Source organism: Dipodomys ordii, unplaced genomic scaffold (assembly GCF_000151885.1).
Source record: "Dipodomys ordii isolate 6190 unplaced genomic scaffold, Dord_2.0 Scaffold18, whole genome shotgun sequence".
Taxonomy (NCBI): Eukaryota; Metazoa; Chordata; class Mammalia; order Rodentia; family Heteromyidae; genus Dipodomys; species Dipodomys ordii.
The window spans coordinates 19779643-19800694 of record NW_012267234.1 but is presented as its reverse complement, the minus strand read 5'-3'; the positions used below and the strand labels follow the sequence as shown (position 1 = coordinate 19800694).

The 21052-nt window shown below is 58.7% G+C and overlaps 2 protein-coding genes across 10 annotated transcripts in view; one reads left to right on the top strand and one right to left on the bottom strand.

Annotated features, from left to right (window-relative positions):
* Banp (BTG3 associated nuclear protein) overlaps positions 1–178 on the bottom strand; it is a 58535-nt gene extending 58357 nt beyond the window's left edge. For all 9 annotated transcript variants that reach the window (XM_013012758.1, XM_013012752.1, XM_013012754.1 and 6 more), the window contains exon 1: positions 106–178. The gene's annotated coding sequence lies outside the window, so the exon portion shown is untranslated. The remainder of the gene's footprint in view (positions 1–105) is intronic.
* Ca5a (carbonic anhydrase VA, mitochondrial) overlaps positions 1–19508 on the top strand; it is a 25719-nt gene extending 6211 nt beyond the window's left edge. Inside the window, exons 2-9 of the mRNA XM_013012716.1 lie at positions 598–1244; positions 1362–1497; positions 7087–7293; positions 14117–14235; positions 14972–15067; positions 15196–15258; positions 18045–18200; positions 19338–19508. Coding sequence (XP_012868170.1) covers positions 598–1244; positions 1362–1497; positions 7087–7293; positions 14117–14235; positions 14972–15067; positions 15196–15258; positions 18045–18200; positions 19338–19508 — 1595 coding nt within the window. The remainder of the gene's footprint in view (positions 1–597; positions 1245–1361; positions 1498–7086; positions 7294–14116; positions 14236–14971; positions 15068–15195; positions 15259–18044; positions 18201–19337) is intronic.
* The last annotated feature ends 1544 nt before the right edge of the window (positions 19509–21052 follow it).

The following is a 21052-nucleotide window of genomic DNA, read 5'->3' as shown; positions in this document are numbered from 1 at the left end:
TGGCGGGCGGCGGGGCGGGGCGGGGGCCGACGGAGATCTCGCTCTCGCTCTCGCCCCGCGGGAAGGGGGAGTGGAGGCGCGACCGGCTGCGGGAGCTGCAATTACCGTGTGGGCTGCGGAATTCTCGTGGTGTTTGTCGGGGAGATGCGATAATGGCGTCCGTCCTCGCGAGAGAAGCCGCCGCTCTGCGCAGGCGTCGCCGGCGCCTCCCCGCGGCCCGCGGCCCGCCCTCTGCGCAGCCTCGCTGGGCTCCGGCCGCGGGGCGGGGCCAAGGGGAGGAGGCGGGGCTTGTGCACCGCCCCCCCCTCCACGCGCGCACCTCCTCCGGCCGGTTCAGGCGAGCATGCGCAAGCGTCGTGCCCTCCGGCCGAGGGTTGTCTCCCCGGGGTGCCCTTTCCTGGGCCGTGCGCTCACGCCGCCTGCCGACACAGAGAAAGTCTTCTCTGTGGGCCATCTGAGGCTCGTACACCCTCTCTGAGGCGACGGCGTTCAAGCGACGACTACACTTCCCAGGGTGCACTGGGCACTCAGCGCGGTGCCTTCTGGGAGCCGTAGTCCCGGGGGAGGTGACTGTGGTGTGCCTGCCGGGATTTGTAGTCGGTTCAGACTCGGGCCTTCGCGCCCCGTCCCCGCCCCGAGGGCTGCTGGGACTTGTAGTGCCGCAGACGCTGGTGGGCTGCGCGTCCCCCAGCCAGTCCCACGCGCCTGGCCTGCCGTCGGGCTTGGGGCTCCGGAGTCTCGGGGTGGCGCGAACCTTAAAGGGACTCGTAACGGCCCGGGCCGCTTATCTGGCCCGGGCGGATGTCGGCCACCAGCGTGTGCCGGAGGAAGGCCTCGTGGAGGTGGGACGCGCCGCCGTGCAGCCGCCCGGGCGCCGCCCGCCCCGGGGCTCCATCCCGCGGCTCCATCCCGGGGCTCCCGCCTGGGCCGCGCCGGGCCCGGCGTCGCGCCTCGCTTTCCGTCCCTCCTCGCCTGGAACCGGGATTCCGGAGAGGAGGAGGCTTGATCTCGCGCTGCCCGCCCACTTCCCTGTGCGCCGCCGGCTGCGCGACCCCGGGCGGCCTCGCCGCGGAGGCCCGGCGGGCCGGGGGACCCGGGGAGCGGGCGCGGCGCCCGCCGGGCTTTCCCGGACCGAGCCCCCGCCGAGCCCCGCGCGCCGGAGACCTGCCCCGCCCCGAGACCGGGACGAAGCCCCACGGGGAAGCCTCTCGGCGGGGCTCGAGGCTGGGAAGAGGGAAGCCAGGGTTTGGGTCCCGGGTGAATGAATGCTTGCAATCGCACGTTGCCTTGCGCACCAATTGGATGCTTTCTATACCAGAATAGTCACCGAGGGCAACGTCCAGCCCCATTCCTCCTCCCAGCGCCTCGCTGTGGCCCATCCAGATACGCCCTCCTACTCAAGCTTGTCCTGCCGACCGCTGGCCCTGGGGCTGCTGGGTGCAGCCCGCCCGCCCGCCCGGAGGGGTGGTGGGGAGCAGGGCACACTGGGCTGTGCAGGTACGCCTCAGCCACCCGCTGTCAGTCACAGCTGGAACTGGACTGCGGATGGCCACCGATCAACAGCAGCCCATGGAGCTCACAGAAGATAACAGCTCTAGCCCGACCCCAGCAGCCCCACCGCTCCCCCAGGCCATGGGAGGTGTTGATGACACACAGCCCAGGCTCTTGGAGTTAATGAGACACGACCTGGTGTGTCTGCACACTGCAGACCCAGCAAAAGCTTGCGGTACCAGGACCTGCAATGCGTTGTTCCGTCGGTCTGTCCAGTCTCCCACTGGCAAATGGGGCTTCCTTTGCTTTGCTAAACCTCCCGGGCCCTCACACAGCAGCACTCATGCTGGGCTGCCCACTGGCTCTCTTGGCAGTGCCTAAACTAATAACCCCACTTCTTCTACTTGCTCCTCTTGGTAAACCTTGCAACCAACCCATGCACCAAAATTCCTGACCTAAAATTCCCCTAAGTAATGAAGTCTTGATGTGTACTCTTCTTCTCATTGTGAGTTATGATCCCCAACACCATGATCCTAATTACAACAAAATCCAAACCATTTGATCTAAACAGAGCTGGGCACAGGGAAAGATTCACCGTGCCTGGGGGTGGAGCAGATGCATGGTCCAGCCACGGTTCTCACACCCCAGCTTCCTCAGATTTCAGGCATGGGTCACTAGGACCCGGCTTGGCTTGTAGGTTTCTGTGATTGTGAGTGATGAGGTGAGCAGTCTGCCTCCACTCTGGGGAAGTTGGTAGGGACCCCAGCTGACTGTGCTCTGTCCCCATCCCTCCTGAGAGAGTTGGTGAGGAGGGCTGGAGCTGCAGATCTAAGATTCTACAATCTAATCATCAGCCTGGCCCTCTGGGCAAGAGACAGAAAGCTTAAACTAAGAACCACCTCAAGGATAACGCTGCCCTGTCTTCATGGGCTCTATCACCCAAGAAAAGACACTGGGATGAGCCGCTGCCCAGGCCACAGAGGGCTTCCTGTGACCTGATGTCCACAAGGACAAAGATCTCAGGTGGGACTGCCAGAATGACCACATAGCACATTGCCCAAACAACACAGACCCTTGTGCATGAAAGGGACATGATTAATGTTTATGCAGAGGCTGTGGTGTAATCCGGGAATGTCACAATGACCCAAGAGGCCTGTACCCAGTGAAGGCCACAGGTCCCACATGCTTCCCTGCTGCCAGACCAAACGGTGTCCCACACCTGGGACAGGCCAGGGTTGAAATTTAACTACCAGGTTCAGGGGTTTCTGTGTGAGCTTCAGAAAGATGGGTATACCCCAGACCACAGCTATCCTGGGCACAACCAGACAGCGGGACAGTAGCCCTCTTGGTGACCAAGATGCTCAGGGCCATGGTGCTGGGGAGGGTGGCGTGCCGGCCCCCCAGGACCCTCTCCCTGGTCAGGAAGATGTGGGAGTCTCCCCGAAGTCCTGCCGCAGGGCAGGGGCAATGGAGTCCCCAGCACTACTGCACACTGGGAGACGGAAGTGGTACTTGTAAGTAGACTCCCAATTTCCTCCCGATGTGATTCCAGGCTTGGATGGTTCTCAGGACCTTTTGAGATGAGAGACGGTTGCCGGCCAGCTGCTTGGGTTCTGAATTTTGGCCCGTCTCTGGTGGCCCTGAGCAAGTCATTTAACAGCGCTCACAGTCACCGTGGTTAAGTTTTCAGGGGCAGCAGCAGTACGCACACCGCCACCTTGGGCCAGGCCTTCCTCTTCCTGACCTCAGTGCTTCCCCTGTAAGATGAGGGTGGGCGTTGCATGCATGGCTGCTGGGTTCTGTTCTAACTCAGCACCCTAATTACTTCCTGGGCTTTGGCGGTTGGAAAGGCCCAGACAGACACCCACTGTCTGTGGACACTAATAACACTGGAGAGAGAGAAGAGTTTGGCCAAACTGCCCTTCTGCCCAGCCTGTCCTGGTCTTGGTGCTCTGCCTCTTGTTTTCTTTCCTGAGGCATCAACACCTTTCTCCCCCGTGCTCATTGACCCTTAGGATGGTCAAGGCCACAAGACTTCAATTGGAATCTTGACATCCTCACTTTGTAACTGTGTGTCCATTAGAAGGTGTTTTAACTTCTTTGACCCTGGTTTCCTCATCTGCGCAAGGTGATTCATAGCAGTACTTACCATGCAGCATTTATTAGAGAATGACATGAGGGGATTGCTTTACCAGCAGCTGTCTGGGACCTTTCACTCTATCCAGATAGGAACTGTGGGTAGATGAGAAGTTAGCAGTCCTGGGCCCTTGAGTTCCCAAGGCCTGGGGGCCAACAGCTCTGGGTTCCAGCCACCAGCAGCACTAGAATGGCTTTTGTGACCTTCCAGTGGTGCCTGCTGGATTACAGCTTCTGAATGGCCTTGCGTTAGGGCAGCTTTGATAGTCCCCAGAGGCACGGCTTTTACCCCTAGAGCATTGGGGTCCTCAGGCTGGGACAGTGGCTGAGGTCACCACCCTCAGGACCCTTCGGCTGGGCAGCACCAACACTGCCTGTATTTGGAACCAGTGATCGGGACCTGTCCCCATTGCTAGAGGAGCTTAGACCAGTGACGGTCCCTAGCAAGCACCAGCTGTTACTTGACCCTGGGCGGCCACACTGAGGGTCCAGCCTTTCCTTAGGCATCACCCGGCTGGTGACATCCGGTGGCAGCCAGTCTTTAGCTAGCATACTCCACACTGGGACCGGACTGGCACCGTGGCCAGGCGTTTCCCAGTCTCACCATGAGCCTAGTGCATTCTGCCAAGCAGGAAAGACTGTATCCAAGTTATTCATTGCTGTCTTCTGGTGTTTTATTCATTGTCATTCTGCACGCTGTTTCGTTTGGAGGAAAGAAGTTTGCTACTAACAATGGAAAGCACGGGGGTGTGGCTTTGGGAGGATAAAATGTTCAGTTTGGTTTGATCAATGGAAAGCACTGGGGGTGTGGCTTTGATAGGATAGAATGTTCAGTTTGGTTTGATCAATGGAAAGCACTGGGGGTGTGGCTTTGATAGGATAGAATGTTCAGTTTGGTTTGATCAATGGAAAGTATTGGGGGTGTGGCTTTGGGAGGATGGAATGCTCGGATTGGTTTGATCAATGGAAAGCGCTGGGGGTGTGGCTTTGGGAGGCTAGAATGTTCAGTTTGGTTTGATCAATGGTTAGCACGGGGTTGTGGCTTTGGGAGGATAGAATGTTCAGTTTGGTTTGATCAATGGTTAGCACGGGGGTGTGGCTTTGGGAGGATGGAATGCTCGGATTGGTTTGATCAATGGGAAGCGCTGGGGGTGTGGCTTTGGGAGGATGGAATGCTCGGATTGGTTTGATCAATGGGAAAGCACGGGGGTGTGGCTTTGGGAGGATGGAATGCTCGGATTGGTTTGATCAATGGAAAGCGCTAAGCGCTGGGGGTGTGGCTTTGGGATTGGTTGATGACGTCTCTGGAGGAGCGCAGTGAGTGGGAGAGCACCCCCCCCCCCCGCACTCCCCAGGGAATGGAGACACAATAAACACTTCCATTGCCTGGGAGAGCCGATTATTAAATCCTGGCTGGACCCCAGCTGCACATTCCTGACCATTGTTGTAACGGTACTTGATGCTCAGTCCTGTGTGGACCTTCTTAGTCTGGCTCTGCCCAGGCTGGACTTGGCTGGACCAGGCCCTGGGCTGTGGCTGGGTCCAGATCTCCTCCTTGACTAGCAGCCCTCTGCACTGCAGTCTCCTCACCATGCAAACACATTCCAAGCCCCTGTTATCAGGATCAAGCCTCTGATCAGCAGGAAGCAGCTGGAAGCCAGAGGCCCAGGGACAGTGGGGTGGGGATTGCTTCCCGGGGGTGAAGGGAGGGAGTGGATCAGTATTTTTGATCCTGGAGTCCCCAGAGGGGGGACAACGTGTGTGTGGAGAGGGGTCCTCCCTCATCTCAGCGGGCACCGGTGGCTCGCGCCTGTCATCCTAACTACTCAGGAGGCTGAGATCTGAGGATCGCTGTTCAGAGCCAGTCTGAGCAGAAAAAGCCAGAAGTGGCACTGTGGTTCAAGTGGCATTGCGCTAGCCTTGAGCACAGAGGCCGGGGACAGAGCCGAGGCCCTGAGCTCAAGCTCCAGAACTGGCAAAAAAATAAATAATACCAGGGTCAGGGATGCCCGCAGCTCCTGGCTACTGCCCCTTAGCAAGCGCTCTGCACGCACATGTTAAATAGTGGTGAGAGAGGATCCTGTTTTATTTTCACGACTTCCTCCTGGGACTCGCTTTGTTGGCACAGCCCACAATAGTAGCTGTTTGCGGTGGGTACAGTAGTCAGGTGGCGTCTCCTCCCCTGCCCAGAGCAATGGGCAGCGGCCTCTCTCGGGGTGGCAGACACCAGCTCCGCACAGATGTCTCCCTGTTGGTGGTCTCATTTATTATCATCACAGCAGACAGAATCCTAAAATACCCACATTTCTGAGTCTGGGAGACTTGCACTTCCATGTTGAACAGGGGCCTCTTAGGGGGTCTGGTGCCTCACCCCCACCCCAGGTTTGGTCTAAATTAAGGTTGGTACAGCTGTGTTAAATTCGCACCGTGTGCCTGGCTGCTGTCATCTGGATCTGTGCCGCCCCACGGCGCAGAGCACAGGCCGGGGAAGAGCAGCACCGCGTGGCCGGGGAGACAGACAGGAGCGACTGAACCTTCCAGGGCTCCGTGGCAGCTCCCCAAGCCTTGTCACCCTTCCGGAGAGGGAACAGGCCTGGGCAGGCAGGGCGGGATGTAAATCAGAACCCTTCAGAGCCAGCCGCTTCCCAGCACAAACTCAGCTCCTCCTCACCCCGCAGCACCTCTGCAGGGCCAGGCACCCTGCCCAGTGCTGAGGAGTCCACGGGCTGGGTCTTAGTGCTCTGTCTCGATGGAGATTGTGAGTAGGTGAAGAGAAGCTCTTCCAGGGCTGGCAGCCCTGGCTGCGACTTCCCCAGGCCTGGGGCTGGACTGACAAGCCTTACGAGCTAGGGGGTCTGTGCTGCAAGATTCAGAAGCCAGAGCCCGGGCTGGGAAGGTGGCTCAGTGGTAGAGCGCTTGCCTTGCATGCATGAGGCCCTGGGTTCGATTCCTCAGCACCATATACACAGAAAAAGCTGGAAGTGGCGCTGTGGCTAAAGTGGTAGAGTGCTAGCCTTGAGCTGAAGAGCTGTGGGACAGCGCCCAGGGCCCAGAGTTCAGGCCCCATGACCGACAAAAAAAAAAAAAAAAAGCAGAAGCCAGAGCCCTGGCCCCAGGCCCTCGGGGTGGAGACTGGCTGTGCTGGGGTTTAGCTGCCTCCCCCACACACGCCCATGGGAGCCATGCAATGCCTGCTCTCCAGCAGGAGCAGCAATGGCACACACAGCATCACAGCTGTCAAGTCAAGGGCCCAGTAGAAGGAGCACCCATGGTCCAGAACATTCAGTACGGGGCGTGCACCAAGGGGAGGCATAGCGCCCAGGGATGAAGCGGGGGGGGGGTAGGAGGGGGCAGGGCGCCCCACTGGGCCTACTTCCCCCAAGCCCAGTGCTTCAGGGCCTCTGTCCCGCCCCAGCCACCTCCGGCCAGTGCCTCAGTCCCAGTCTCCGCTGTTCCCAGGGCACCCTTTCTGGACAGGACCAGCCCCTGTGCCTGGGGGCACCCGGCAGTCTCCTGTCAATATCCAGTCGAGAGACGCGTTGTACGACCCACGGCTGGAGCCGCTCAACATCTCCTACCACCCTGCATCCTGCCGCTATATCTGGAACACCGGCTACTTCTTCCAGGTGGAGTTCGACGATGCTGCCGCCGCCGCAGAAAGGTCAGGTGAGCCAAGCCGGCCTTTGAGGCCCTCCACTCCACCGCGCACAGCCCTACCCAAGCCACCTGCCGGCCGGGAGCAGGGAGAGGCACACGCGTGGGCACCGTCACACGGGAAGCCACAAGGAACGTAAAGCCCCTTCCCTCCTCGGCTTCCATCCCAGGGCAGGATGAAGAGGAGTTGATAAAAGCTGTGAGTAAGGCCAGGTGCCAGTGGCTCACACCTGTAATCCTTGCTAGTCAGGAGGCTGAGGTCTGAGGATCCCGGTTCAAAGGCAATCTGGGCAGGAAAGTCCATGAGACTCATCTCCAGCTAATTACCAAAGCCTAAGTGCAGCTGTGGCTCAAGTAGTAGAGCGCTAGCCTTGAGCACAAAAGCTTAGGGACTGTGCTCAGGTTGCCAGGATCTGTATGTACACGTGCGCGCACACACACACACACACTCAGCTGTGAGTGTTGAGATCAGGCCAGTGTCTGGGGCTGGGTAGAGGGAGAGCAGTCCTGACTTCGGTGTGTGTGTGGTGTCACTGCTCAGGCACAGTGAGCTCCAGCAGGAGAGAGGATTCGTGCGGTCACCCTGGGCCGGTCCTCTCTGATCTCATCTTTACTCCACCAGTGAACAATCCCCTGCACTGAGGAAGACCTGAGGTGGCGCATGACAAAAGCCCAGCCCCGATGGGCTTAGCCCGTGGGAAATGCGTCCACTCGGGTCCTGCAAAGGGCAGGGCGCCACTGGCTGGCGCACCAGAAGATGCCAGGGGAAGCTGAGGGCCCTCTCCTCCCTCTTGCTCCACTTTTTCCCGGTGGAGTCTTGCTCAGCTGGAGATTCCCTAGTAGAGGCCAGGAATCAGCTCGGCCTCTCACCAGGTGGACCAAGAAAGAGCCCCTTGCTGGCTGATGTGTGTCCCCACGGTGACCACCGGTCTGGGTGGAGCAGTCCCTGGCCAGCTGGAGGCTGAGCTGCCCTGGAGAGAGAGAAGGGAGTAAATGGACTCCACAGGACCACAGGCCGCTGCTCCCGGGGGTGAGGCAGGGGCTGAGAGCCAGCCGGGGTGCTCTCCTGTGGACACTGGCCTTGTCCGTTGTCCTGAGCTCACCCTGGCCCACCCTAGATTGGTGCTTCAAGGCTTTGCGCTGCCTCCAGGCAGCAGGCCCACCGCTGGCCTCATCCTCACCCGACCTGGCTTCCCCATCCCCATCTGGGTCAAAGGGCGCACCCTCCCTCACCACAGACCGAAAGAATTAGCTGGGTGTCTCTCTTGCCATGTGAATTAGTTGGCTAATCCCTGGTGGCTCACATCCATGCGGATCAATCTGGTTTTACTTTCTTCTCTGTTTTCCCAGAAAGCCAGTTCCCCGTTTCCATCTGTCCTACTGGCTTTCACGGCCGCTGCGCCCCTCCCGGCTTGGCCACCCTCCACGCCGGCTCCGGCTGCCCCTTTCCAGGTTTTCTGTTCTCTTCATTCTCTTCCATTGGAAACTGGGAGCAAAAATCAATTGGAAGACACAGCTGGAAGATGGGGAGGGCCGCACAGGGTTCCAGCCAGAAAATAAGACTAAGGAGACTCTCCCAAACGTTTAAGGAAAGAAAAAAACTGGATAAAGGAAAGGAAATTAAAGAAGAAAAGGAGGAGGAGGAGGAGGAGGAGGAGGAGGAGGAGAGGGCTCATAAGCAAGTCAGAAAGTGAGCAGAGAAGGTATGTGGCACGGAAACAATTTTGCATAAAATATGATGCTTTGGGGCTCGGCTACACCAACAGAGGGGTGCCAGACACGACGAGCAAAGTTGGAGCAAGAGGCCGAGGAGGTTTCCGCCGGTCAGCGGTCAGCACGAGCATCCCGGGGCTTTTCCAGGAGGGGAGGGTTGCAGGGGAGAGGAATGGTTCCAGGAATGTGAGCCGCTGGAGGCCCGGGGAAGAAGGTCTGGCCTAGGAGGCGGAGCAGGACAGAGGGAGGAAGAGAGGCAGAGGCCAGCGTGCGGAGCGGAGAGGAAACCATGACACCCACACAGACGGCGCGCAGGGCCTCCTTCACAGACCTGTCCACGGCGGAGGGCTCCACAGGCAGCAGAGCCCGGGCCGCTGTGTGTCCCGGGTGCTCTGCCCGCTGCCAGGGGCATGAAAAGCCGGCTGGCCTCTCAGACCCCGTGTGTCCTCTGCCGTCTTCTGGGCCAGTACTGGCCGTGCAGGGCGCTGGAGGAAGTGAAGAGGGGCCTGCGCGGGGTGACAGGTGCCCTGCTGGAGGGCGTGTGGTGGGCCTGGGACACCTCCCCTGAGGGGCGCAGGCCGCGTGCTCTTTGTGACGTTTTCCCACCACAGGCGCGCAGAGAAGCACAGAAACCGCAGCCGGCCAGGCCCAGCCCCGGCTTCCTCTGACTGGGGGAACGTGGCGCATTTGTGGCACGTGGCTGACCTGCAGGAAACCCGGGGCCCCGTGGCAGCACAGTGGCTCGCGGGCCTCCGAAGGCCACTCCGAAGGCCAGCAGTGGACATGGAGGCCTCGTGCGTGCCTACTGCCAGGCTCCCAACGTTAACGCCAACTTGAAGTCACGCAAATTCATAAGTAGGGCTCACTAGGGCCTCTGCGCCGCCTGCAATGGATCGAGAGGCTCTGTGTCAAGAGGCCCAGCACCCCGGCAGCCGAAGGCCGTTTCCCCATCAGCCCCTGCGCAGATGCAGGAGTTCAATGAACCTTTGTTCCTAGCGGAGGAGGCACGGCCGGCAGACAGGAGTTTAAAGTTTACAGATTTCTGTCAGGGATCTTTGGTGACAGATCAGAGACACAGTAAGAACAACATAAAATAGGCTCCCAAGAAAATGTGGGGCCCTCACCTGGACAGATGGCCCGGAGACAGGGCAGGAACACAAGAGCAGGCGCTGTTTCTCCAGCCCTCCAACCTCTGTGCCACTGAGGGAGATTGGAGCCTGAAGGAAGGAGCCTTCCCAGGGCCCCGCCAGGCGATGCAGATGATGCTGAGGCTCCAGGAGGCGCGGCCACTCTACAGCGGCGCTGTGGGCTAGGCACCCCGAGATTCATTGTGGTGGCACTGCCAGGAGCTAAGGAGCTCAGTCCAAAGCCACCCCCTCCCCTCCCCCCCAGTGAGATGGAAGAGCGCAGCCTGGACTCTTCTATCCACAAAGACACGCGGGAGCAATCCTGCACCAAATCATCACTTCGCGAAGAGTGTGTCTGCCGGTGGCTACACCACGGTGTGAGCACCAAGGTGTTTTCCATCCCAACCAAGATGCTACCAGGTGGTTTTCTCTTCCAGCCAGAACTATCTCTAGAGTTGACCAGAATTCAGCCCTCCCTCTGGCCTCCCAAGCCAGAGTCCCTATCCAAACCCCGCCCCTGACAAGTGCAGAGCCTGCGCGGTCAGTCCCTACGCAGGAACGGGAGCACACATTTCACCAGTCCTCTGGCGAGGGTCCTTTGGGTCTAATGGGCAGAAATCACCCGTAGCTAAGGAGTAGCTCCTCCAGTGTTGGCAAACCTGGGCCCTTGAGTGTCAAATACTTAGGGGCTGGGCACACAGGAGCCCACTGCCCCCTGTCCTGTCTAGTGAAAGCTAGAACCACAGCGCCAGGCTTTTGAGGCCAGAGAATTATAGCTGTCAGTGCTCAGGTTACAGGCTGGCCACTTGAGTCTCACTGCTAGTGGCCAGGCATTTGCTAGCAGTGTAGTCCTTTATTAGTGGTGATCCACGCCAGCTAGAGTCTTGAATCAGAGCCAAGGGGGTTGAAGAGTCAAATGGGTGATGGCCTTGCATGGTCTTGTATCTGTGGTCTTTTGTGTTGTGTCCTAGGGCTTGAACTCAGGGCCTGTGCCCTGTCCCTGAACTTTTTCGCTCAAGGATAGCACTCTACCTCTTAAGCTACAGCTCCGCCTACAGCTTTTTGGTGGCTAACTGAAGATAAGAGTCTCTTGGACTTTCCTGCCCAACCTGGCTTCAATCCACAATCCTCAGATCTCGGCCTCCTGAGCAGCTAGGATTACAGGAATGAGCCACCAGTGCTTGGTGGGTCCTGTCTTGGAGGAATGGCAGATGTGTCAGACGGCAGCGGATCTCCGCGTTGATGGTCGCCGTGACTCTGTAGTCAGTCACAGTGGGCAGGACCAGGGACTTGACTCAGGAAGCACTTGGTAAATATCGCCATGATTGATTGGTGCCTTGTTCCCATGAAATACGCATCATTATCCTTGAACAGATGTCAGGTCTGAGACTCAGAGAGAGAAATAACCACTCAAGGCCTCTCTGTGTGAAATCAAGGCTTGCGTTCAGGCGCTTGGACACTGGCTACTTCCGGAGCCACCAGGAACCAGCCAGGAACAGGCTAAACTTTCTACGAGGTCATGTTACTGGCAGTTCCTACCAATGGGAACATCTCCAACTTTTCTTATGTTAATTTTAAGCCTTAAAACCTCCATGCCCACCAAAAGCCCGCTCATCCTGGAGCCAGTGTAGGTGTCTGTTCTGTTCCCCGGGACCTGTTTGAACAGCAGACACAATATTATCTGAGACCAGACAGCTCGCAGGGGCCCGGCCCTGACTGACAGCTGCTGTTTTATCTGGGGGCTCCGGCTCTGACTGATGCAATTATGCAGTTGTATCTCTGCGAGCACCACTATCTCAGCCGCACCTGCTCAGCAAGGGGGGATGGATGGGAACACCAGGGGATGGATGGTCACGCCACGCATGACAAACCGCGGTTGACAGTCCCAGGGGACTGGCTAGCGGAAGGCCTCCTCACAACTTGGGCCTGCCTCTTTTTTAGTTAGAGGAAGTTACCTTATCACTGTATTATGTGAAAAGTCCATTGAAATTGTTTTATCAGTCTATAAATAACCTTAAAGCCGGTCCGTACTACCATAGCTGAAGGGCCGCAGGATCTTGCAGGCCTGGGCAGGGCTTGGGCTCTGAGTGACCCAGAGCAGGTGAATTAACTCCTCTGAGCTCCTGCACAGGGTCCGGGGCCCAGGTGAGGAGCAGGTTCCTGGAGATGGGAAGTTCTGCATCCAGTAGCAGGTGTTTAGTGAATGCTAGCTTGTCAGTCACTCCTGACATGCGCAGAGAGTTCTCCCTCACAGATAAGGATGTGCGCTGCCCGTGGACAGGAGGCAGTGTGCCCACGGTGTGGAGACACCGTGATGGCTAGGTCCTCCGTGAGCCTCTGCATCCCATACAGACTGCCCATGGCAGCCAATGTCTTACTTTCCTTGGCTATGATCCCGTGTTGTTTTGAGAATTTCACTTACAGCAACTCTATCCCAGGAGAGCTCTCCCTGCTTGACGGATAGAGAAACCACGCTTGTCTCTGGGCCCAGTCCTAGACGCCACACTGTACTGCCTGTGGAGACAGCCACAATACATGACTTTCCACAAAATGTCGTTTTTTGGTTCTGGGTTTTTTTTTCAGTCATGGAGCTTGAACCCTGGACCTAGGTGCTGTGCCTGAGCTCAAGGCGAGCGCTCTACCCCTTGAGCCACAGGCCACTTCTGGTTTTCTGGTGGTTAATTGGAGATAAGGGTCTCACAGACTTCCCTGCCCTGTCTGGCTTCAAATTGTGATCCTCAGATCTCAGTAGCCTGGATGACAGGCGTGAGCCGCCCGCACCTGGCTCAAAATGTAGCTTTGGATAACACACCTGCCGCTTTGCTGCCTGCTGGCAGCTCTCACTGTGAGACATCACAGTAGCATCTTCCGTTCCAACTTGACAGGGCTCTTGATGGTCACGGCGGAGCCAGGCTCTGCCATCCAGGCTCCTGGGCAGTGTGTCTCAGGGACCTTGGAATAAAGAAGCTGTGCTTGGACTGAGAATGTGGCTCAGTGGTAGAGTGCTCTCCTGACATGCATGAAGCCTGGTTCCATTCCTCAGTACCACATACACAGAAAAAGCCAGAAGTGGCGCTGTGGCTCAAGTGGTAGAGTGCTAGCCTGGAGCAAAAGAAGCTCAGGGACAGTGCCCAGGCCCTGAGTTCAAGCCCCAGGGCTGGCCACAAAAAAAAAAAGAGGCAGTGCTTGGCTGGAGCCCTCTGTGCTCCCCGGCCTGCGTCCACAGACTCACCCCGGAGCTACCCCGGTCCAGTCTGGGTGGCACATGCCCCTCCAGCACCTTCCTGGGCCAGAGGACAGAGGCCCTGCCTGTCCACACAGCACCGGGAAAGCCCAGCAACACGTCTCTCCCTTGTTTCCGTTTGCATATTCAGCAGCCTTTTGGGGTTTTGTGAGTCCTCTTGGTGTCCCGGGTGTCCGCTACAAAACAAGCAAGTCCTTGTTCATGGCCAGATGCCCTGGTTGGTGTGGGCTGCGGAGGAGCGCCCGGGGGGGGGGGCGTGGGAAGGCATGCCGGCCCTCCATTTCTGCCTCCTGCTGAGGAGGGGTCGTAGCAAAGGTGGCGGGCACGGCACGTCTCAGAACACGGAGCTTGTCACACACGGCATGCGGGCATGCCCTAGATAACCCTGGAAACCCTCTTAGGATTCTCACAGTCTCCGAAGTGCCGGGAGCGGGGTCCTTACCGCCACCTAGCGGCAGCAGGGGTCAGCTCCTGCCTCCATCCCAGCAGTTCCAGGGACCCCCCCCCCCACACACACAGGGTCCGGGCCGTGTACCCCACATGGTACACTGAGCTAGGCCTGGCAGGAGAGGTGACCAGGTCAGACGAGACCCCACCTTTCCCACAGCCGCCTTATGGCTGGGCGCTTCAGAGTGCACCCTCCCTTGGCGGTGATACTGCGCAGCCACACTGCAGACAGTGGACAGTGTAGCCAGCTCAGCCCCTCTCCCCCTCCACCACACAAGCGACTGGTCTCCCTGCCCCTCCGCAGGCATCAGCGGTGGACCCTTGGAAAACCACTACCGACTCAAGCAGTTCCACTTCCACTGGGGAGCCGGGAACGAGCGCGGCGCGGAGCACATGGTGGACGACCACGTGTTCCCGGCAGAGGTTTGCAGACGCCGGGGCGCCGGTGCCCCCCACCCCCCCCTGCCAGGGTGCCCGGCCCAAAGCCACCGCACAGCACCACCAGACCACTTGCGCACACTGTCCAAAGGGGGCGCTAGAACCATCTTGGTCCTGGGGTGGCCCTGGGCCAGTTGACCCTGTCATACCCCACCCCCGCCCACCCGCCTCCCGTCCCACACCCTCTGGGTTTGCGAAGTCACGCTCCAGAGGCCCCACACCATGCGCGCAGTCGCTCAGGGAGAGTTAAGGCAGAAGGCCCCTTCTAGATGAAGCCACCACATCTTCACCAAACCACAGCTCAACCGGGGCCTGTGCTCCTGAGAGCTCAGCCCTGCCTGTGACTTTCTCCTCGGAGAGCCGGGAGGAGTGACAGGCCCACACTGGCCGAGGCCAAGGCCAGGTCCAGACTCACGAAGGTATTAAGAATCACTCTCACTAAACACCTGTCCGTCGCTGAGAACCCTGTGTTCCCTCAGGCAGTCCAGAGTGGTATGACTACCACCCCATGGAACTGCCTGCTGCGGCTCAAGGACCCAGAGCAGTCTTCTTCCTCTCCCGCCTGGACGGCAGAGGCTGGTACGGGTGCGGTCCGAGGCCCCATGCCCCAGGAGCACCGCTGCAGGGGCACCTGGGGGCCACGCCGCCACGCTTGGCTCATTGAAATTCCCAGACAGAAATCAGAGTGACAGACGTCCATTCTCTTTGTACTGTGTTTCAGCTGCATTTAGTTCACTGGAATTGTGTGAAATATGCACATTACCAGGAGGCTGTGACGGGGGAGAATGGCCTGGCTGTGATCGGTGTGTTTTTAAAGGTAACCGCTTGCTGGGCGCGGCTCTCCTGCAAAGGAACGGTTCTGCGCACCGTCTGCCCAGAGCAAGGCGCACCTTCACCCAGTCCACGGCCTTCCCACACTAACGCTCCCATGTCTGTGCTGTGCAGCTCGGGGCCCGGCATCAGGCCCTGCAGAAATTGGTGGACATCTTGCCAGAGATAAAACATAAGGTGAGCGACATCTCTAAAACAAGGCCTTGTCTGATGAGCAGAGTTGCTGAGAGCAGAGGCTAACTTGCAAGAACATGCCGAGGTTTAATAGAATGAACTTTGGAGAAAACGTGAAGCTCCAGTTCTGGTGACAGAACTCCAAGGGGCCAACTCCAGGAGTACTCCAGGGGTACTGTGAGCTAGGTTTGGGACGTGACTACAGCGCCACTTCCGGTTTTCTTGTGGTTCATTGGAGATAAGAATCTCTCAGATTTGTCTGCCCGGGCTGGCTTTGAACCGTGATCCTCAGATCTCAGCCTCCTGAGTAGCTAGGATTGCAGGCATAAGCCACAGGCATCCAGCAGATAACGTTTATTTTCAGACAGATTGAAATGCATACCTGTTAACATTTGGGAGTTGGCCAGTGTACCCCGCACCCCTTTGGTGAAGAACTGCATTAAGCTCATCCCTATTCAAGGAGAACGTGTTGTCTGGGAGCGAGGGAAAGCCACCCTACTGCCCACGGTGTGGCCACCACCAGGCTTGGCCTTTCAGCTTTTGATCGCCTTGGGGTCAGAGGGAGGCTCAAAAGGATGACAAGCGTGACTGTCGCCTCCCTCCAAGATCAGCCCAGAAGCTGTGAAGGAGCAGTGGAAGTCCCACAGCCACGGAGTTTATTTATTCACTACCACACAAAAGCGTCCCGCGGTGGGAGGGGGTGGCCGTCAGATGTGGGCAGACAATGGTGAGAGCCGCCCGGGCTTCCTCGCCAGCTCGCGGGCCCTTTGATCTGTGTGACGCGTTCTCTTGATGTTGACCTCCTGGCTGCCCCCCGGGACTGAGAGATCGCCCCCCTCTATTCTGTCCTGGGCTCAGGAATACCTCAAGGCCAAGGTGCTCAGTGTCCCTGGGCCGCATCCCCTTCCTCACTGGGCCACAGCCAGAATAAACCTGGGGCCCAGCCGGTCCCCAGCCACCCTGGAGTGAGGCTCACCCGGGTCTGATCCCACTCCTTCCCAGGAAGGCTCTGGAACATCTCCTCCTCCTCCAGCTAACAATTTTCTGAGCAAAGGGGAGCCGTGGCAGGCGGGGGAGGGGTAAGAAGGGGGAGGAGTAGGAACATAAAAGAAGCATCACTCGGGGTAAAGTCTGGTCCTGACGTTGCTCTCTGGGCCTCCATTTTCCCCGAAGAACAAGTCGGCCTTGGAGGGCTACCCAGGCCAGGGCCAGAGGAGACTGGAGGCCCCCAGTCTCCAGTGCCCAGTGAGCCTCCGTCCATCCATCAGGACACGCCCACCACAGCAGTGCGTAGGACATCCCCTCGGCCTTCCTGCCCGATCCACGACCCTGACCCACCAGGTCCGAGCTTGTGGCTTTGAGCAAGTGACTCAACCTCCGAGCGCCTCCCGTTCCCCTCTGTGAATCCAGTGCATTAGTGGTAGACATGGGGTCATTCTTCTCAGACAGAACAGGACATAGGTGGTCCCCGTCCTCTGGGCCTGGCACCAGCATGGCACAGATGGGAGAGGGCTCACAGACATGCACGTCTGCCCTGCGACACTGGGCCCCTTGCACGTGATAGAACGCCAGGCCCTGGCCACGGGAGAGGCTGCGTGCCTGTTGGCTCTGAGTCACTGGTGGAAGGCAGCAGGGAAGGACGGTGTCGGGATGGGGTGGAGGTGGGAGCTGGCTCAGGTCAGATGGGCTCGGCGTGCAGTCCCAGTGCTGGTGCTCCTCCCTGAGGACCTGGCCGGTGGTTCTTCAGGAACCGGTTCACCGCAGACGCCTCCGCCAGTGTGCGGCCGGGGGGAGCGCCTGCCTGGGCCCAGAGCCCCATCCCCTCTCCCCACTGTCTCCCCTGCGGCCGGCAGAGGGCTGCCCTGAGTCTGGGCTCTCTCCCAGCACTGGGAGTGAAAGAGTCAATGGGCAGAGCACCCAGGCGCCCGCTCTCCCTGTGGTCACTCCAGCACCGTAGCTCAGGATGGCTGCTTCCCTGTGATGCACAGCGTCCTGCAACCATGTCCCAGGAACTGCCAGGTGCATGCAGTCTCCTTCCATGCCCTGAGCTCCAAGGTCACAAAGCATTCTCACGTGCCCACCCAGCACCCACCTGGGCCAAGTGGAGTGCCAAGCCTGGTGGGCACACCTCACCAGGTGAGCCCCACCAGCGCCTGCTAGAAGGAAAGCGACCGTAGGACCCACAATGCTACACAGGTGTGCTCACCCGAGATCGGAAGCAGCTCCAGCCGGGGCAGTGTCCTCTGTGGTTGCGGCACTATTCATAAGAGCACCCCAAGTGCTGAGGGGTGAATACAAATCGCAGGTGCCAGGCCTCAGTGGGAGGCCATCGGCCATGGAAAGGAAGGCACAGGGGCATGGACGGCCCTCGTCACCGCCCAGCTCGCACTTACCATGGCAAAGATGGCCACTTCTACACACACTCCTCTGTCTCAGTAAACCCGGTACCACCTCCACCACCAAGGCAGACAGAGATGAAAGACTTTAGAAGGAAACATACCAGGTGGGGGTATTGCTCACGTGGTAGAGCACTTGCCTGTGTGAGGCCCCGAGTTCGAGCCCAGCACCACACAGGCAGGTGGGCACACATGTGCGTGTGCACATGAGGAGCTGGGCTGGTGTCCAGAGGGCTTTGCTTACTTCTGCTTCTCCCTGGGACGGTGGGGCCACACGCCCGCCCGCCACCTGAACACACATCTCCGTCCCCGTGAGCCGGAGGCCCTGTCCTCCTCCGTTCCCTTCTCCCCGACTCTGCGCAGCACCCACCGCCCTGCGCTTCTCCCTCTCAGGATACCTGGTCAGCCGTGGGCCCCTTTGACCCCACGTGCCTGCTGCCCGACTGCCGGGACTACTGGACCTACGCCGGCTCCCTCACCACGCCGCCACTGGCTGAGTCTGTCACCTGGATCATTCAGAAGCAGCCCGTCGAAGTGGCCCCCAGCCAGGTGAGCGGGGCTGCGGGGCTGTGGGGCTGGTGGGCCACGGCGGGAGTCTCCCGGGAGGGAGGTCCCGGCAGGACGCCACGACGGCACACACAGTTCCCCAGTTCACCGTTGGTGCATCTTGCGCGGTCCTGCGTCTCCTGGGAGAACGCTGCTGGCACAGGGGTCAGGGGGTTGGACCCCTTGTTCCCCACCCTTGTGCTGATGTGGAGATGTCAACCGTGGCGGTGGGGGAGACATGCTGGGGAGCCAGCCCAGCATGCGCCCTGTGATGGGGCCAGGGTCCAGCCTGGCGAGCGCGTCCCAGGGCTTGCGGTCAGGCAGTGGGCGGTGGCCCTTGGTTGTGTGGGGATGAGTCGCTGTAAAAGTCCAGAAGGGAGAGCTGAGCACGGCAGCTCGAGCCTGTGATGCTAGCTGCTTGAGAGGCGGAGATTGGAGGATCATGGGTTAAGGCCAGCCAGGGCAAAAAGTTCTCAAGACTCCATCTCATTCTGCGGTTGGGCGGCTGGGTGGCTGGGCACAGCAGTGCACCGATGTCATCCCAGCTATCGGGGAAGCGTACGCAGGAGGATCACAGCCCAGGGGGACCTAACAAGAAGAGAGGGTCGACCTCAAACGAACCAAGGCCGGTGAGGCTGGGACGTGGCGTAAGCAGCAGAACATCTGCGTAGTCTGACTTCAGTCCCCATTACCGTCCCCAGAAGGGGACTCTCTTCCCACCACGACTCGATGGAGCGGCTGGTGAATGTGAACTGGCTCTTGGCTGGCCTCAGTTTCCCTCCACTCGGGCCTCTTTACAGGCTACTGGAGCTCAGGGGGCATTGCTTCCCCCAAAGCAAATGGTCTAAAGACCTGAAAACAGCCAGGTACAGGTGGCTCACGCCTGTCATCCCAGCTACTCAGGAGGCTGAGTTCTGAGGATCGCAGTTCGAAGCCAGCCCGGGCAGGAATGTCCTGGAAACTCTTATCTCCAACCACAAGAAAACCAGAAGTGGGGCTTGGCTCAAGTGGTAGTCCCTTCTTCCCCTCAGAACCACTGTCACCGTGGGAGGGGAGAGGACAGGGCCTTGGGAGCTGACTTCGGTCCTGGGAGCTGGGTGACCCCGCGCTGCCCAGCACCCTGGCTGTTCTCTGTTGTAGCTGTCCGCATTCCGGAAGCTCCTGTTCTCTGCCCAAGGCGAGGAAGAGGAGATGATGGCCAACAACTACCGCCCGCTGCAGCCCCTGCTGGACCGGAAGGTCCGTGCGTCCTTCCGGACCCCTGAGGGTGCTGAGGCCGCCAGCCCCACCCGGGCTGGGAGAACTGACTGAAAGGGAAGCGCACTTCCCAGGGGAGTCACACAGGACCCATGGATTAAACCGCAAAAGCGGAATCGCCGTGTAGGTCTGTGTCTCGGGCGACCCACGGCAGCTGTTAGGTGACTCTGGGACATCAAAGCCACCTCGCCCCAGGCCATCCGCTCGGCCTCTGTCCACGCCATTCTCCCCTTCTCCGCACAAGGTGTCTTCTGTCTGTCCCCTCCCAGCCCACTCCGGAGTTCCCGGTGACACAGAGACAGGCTGGCACCTGCTCTAGTTCCAGAGCCCCTGTGTGCAGCGTCCTGTGTGCCCCGGTTCTCTGCCCTCAGAGGCTCGAGACCCTTGTTGGTTTCCCCAAACCATCCCAGCCCCCTGGTTGACAGCACCGGAGCCCAGCTCCGTTCCTCGCCTCTGCCACCTCTTCTGTGACTCACCATCCAACACAGCACGCTCAGCCCCACCTGACCTCCTAGAGTGTCAGCTCCGAGGAACAGAGCCAGTCCACCCCAGGATGGCCTAGGCTGCGTCCACACCAGCAACAGCAGAGCCTGACACACAGCAGGACCCCAGAAGACATTATGACGGAAGGAGTCAGGGCGGCCTTGCCCTGAGAGTTCTCTCTCCATCGAAGGGCTGGGTCCTCCTAAAAGACACAGTGGCATCATGAAGCGAAGGGAAATGGGGCTTAGGCACTGTCTGTGCTCGGGGTCGAGTCTGCCTGAGGCTCTACCCAGGCAGGCACAGAAGCCAATAGAACCCTTTCACCTCAGACAGTCTGGGTTTCTTTTATTATTTACTTGGGGCAAAAATATTCCAATCAAGCTGGGTACCAGTTTGGTTTTTCAGGAGGCTGAGATCTGAGGGTTGAGGTTCGAAGCCAGCATGGGCAAGAAAACCTGTGAGACTCTTATCTCCAGTTAACCAGTGGAAGCCAGACGTGGAGGTTAGGAGAACTTTGGCCTTAAGCAAAAAAAAAAAAAAAAAAAAAAACTAAGGGACAGCGCGAAGTCCCTAAATTCAAGCTCCAGTCCTGGCATACACATACACACACACACACACACACACACAATCAATACTTTCATAGGATGAAAATATTTTCCCTCTCGGTAAAGACAAAGTTCTATAAGCAACCTGATTGTGTTATCTTGGAACATTTCCTTACCGTCAGATAAACAATGAGAAACGGCATAGAAAAATAAGCAAACACACTTGTGTCTCTCAAGGTACCGTGATGAACTGCATTTCTTTGTGGGAGATAAAGAATAAACACCACTCTGATCCACAAATAGCCTCTAAAATCAAAGCGAGTGGCGAGTTTGCTTTGGCAGGGCTTCGCTTCTCTCCCATCCCGGGATTGCACGGCGCAGCTGCGGTGTCTGAGCTGGCAGGGGCTCCACGCTCTTTTTTCTTCTTCTTTTACTTTTCTTCCCTGTCAAGTCACTTCACTGGTTCTCTATGGCGGTTGGTTGTATCTGTGGAAATACTTCCCTGAACTACCAAGTCTTTATTTAATTCTTTTTTTTTGTCGGTTGTGGGGCTTGAACTCTGGGCCTGGG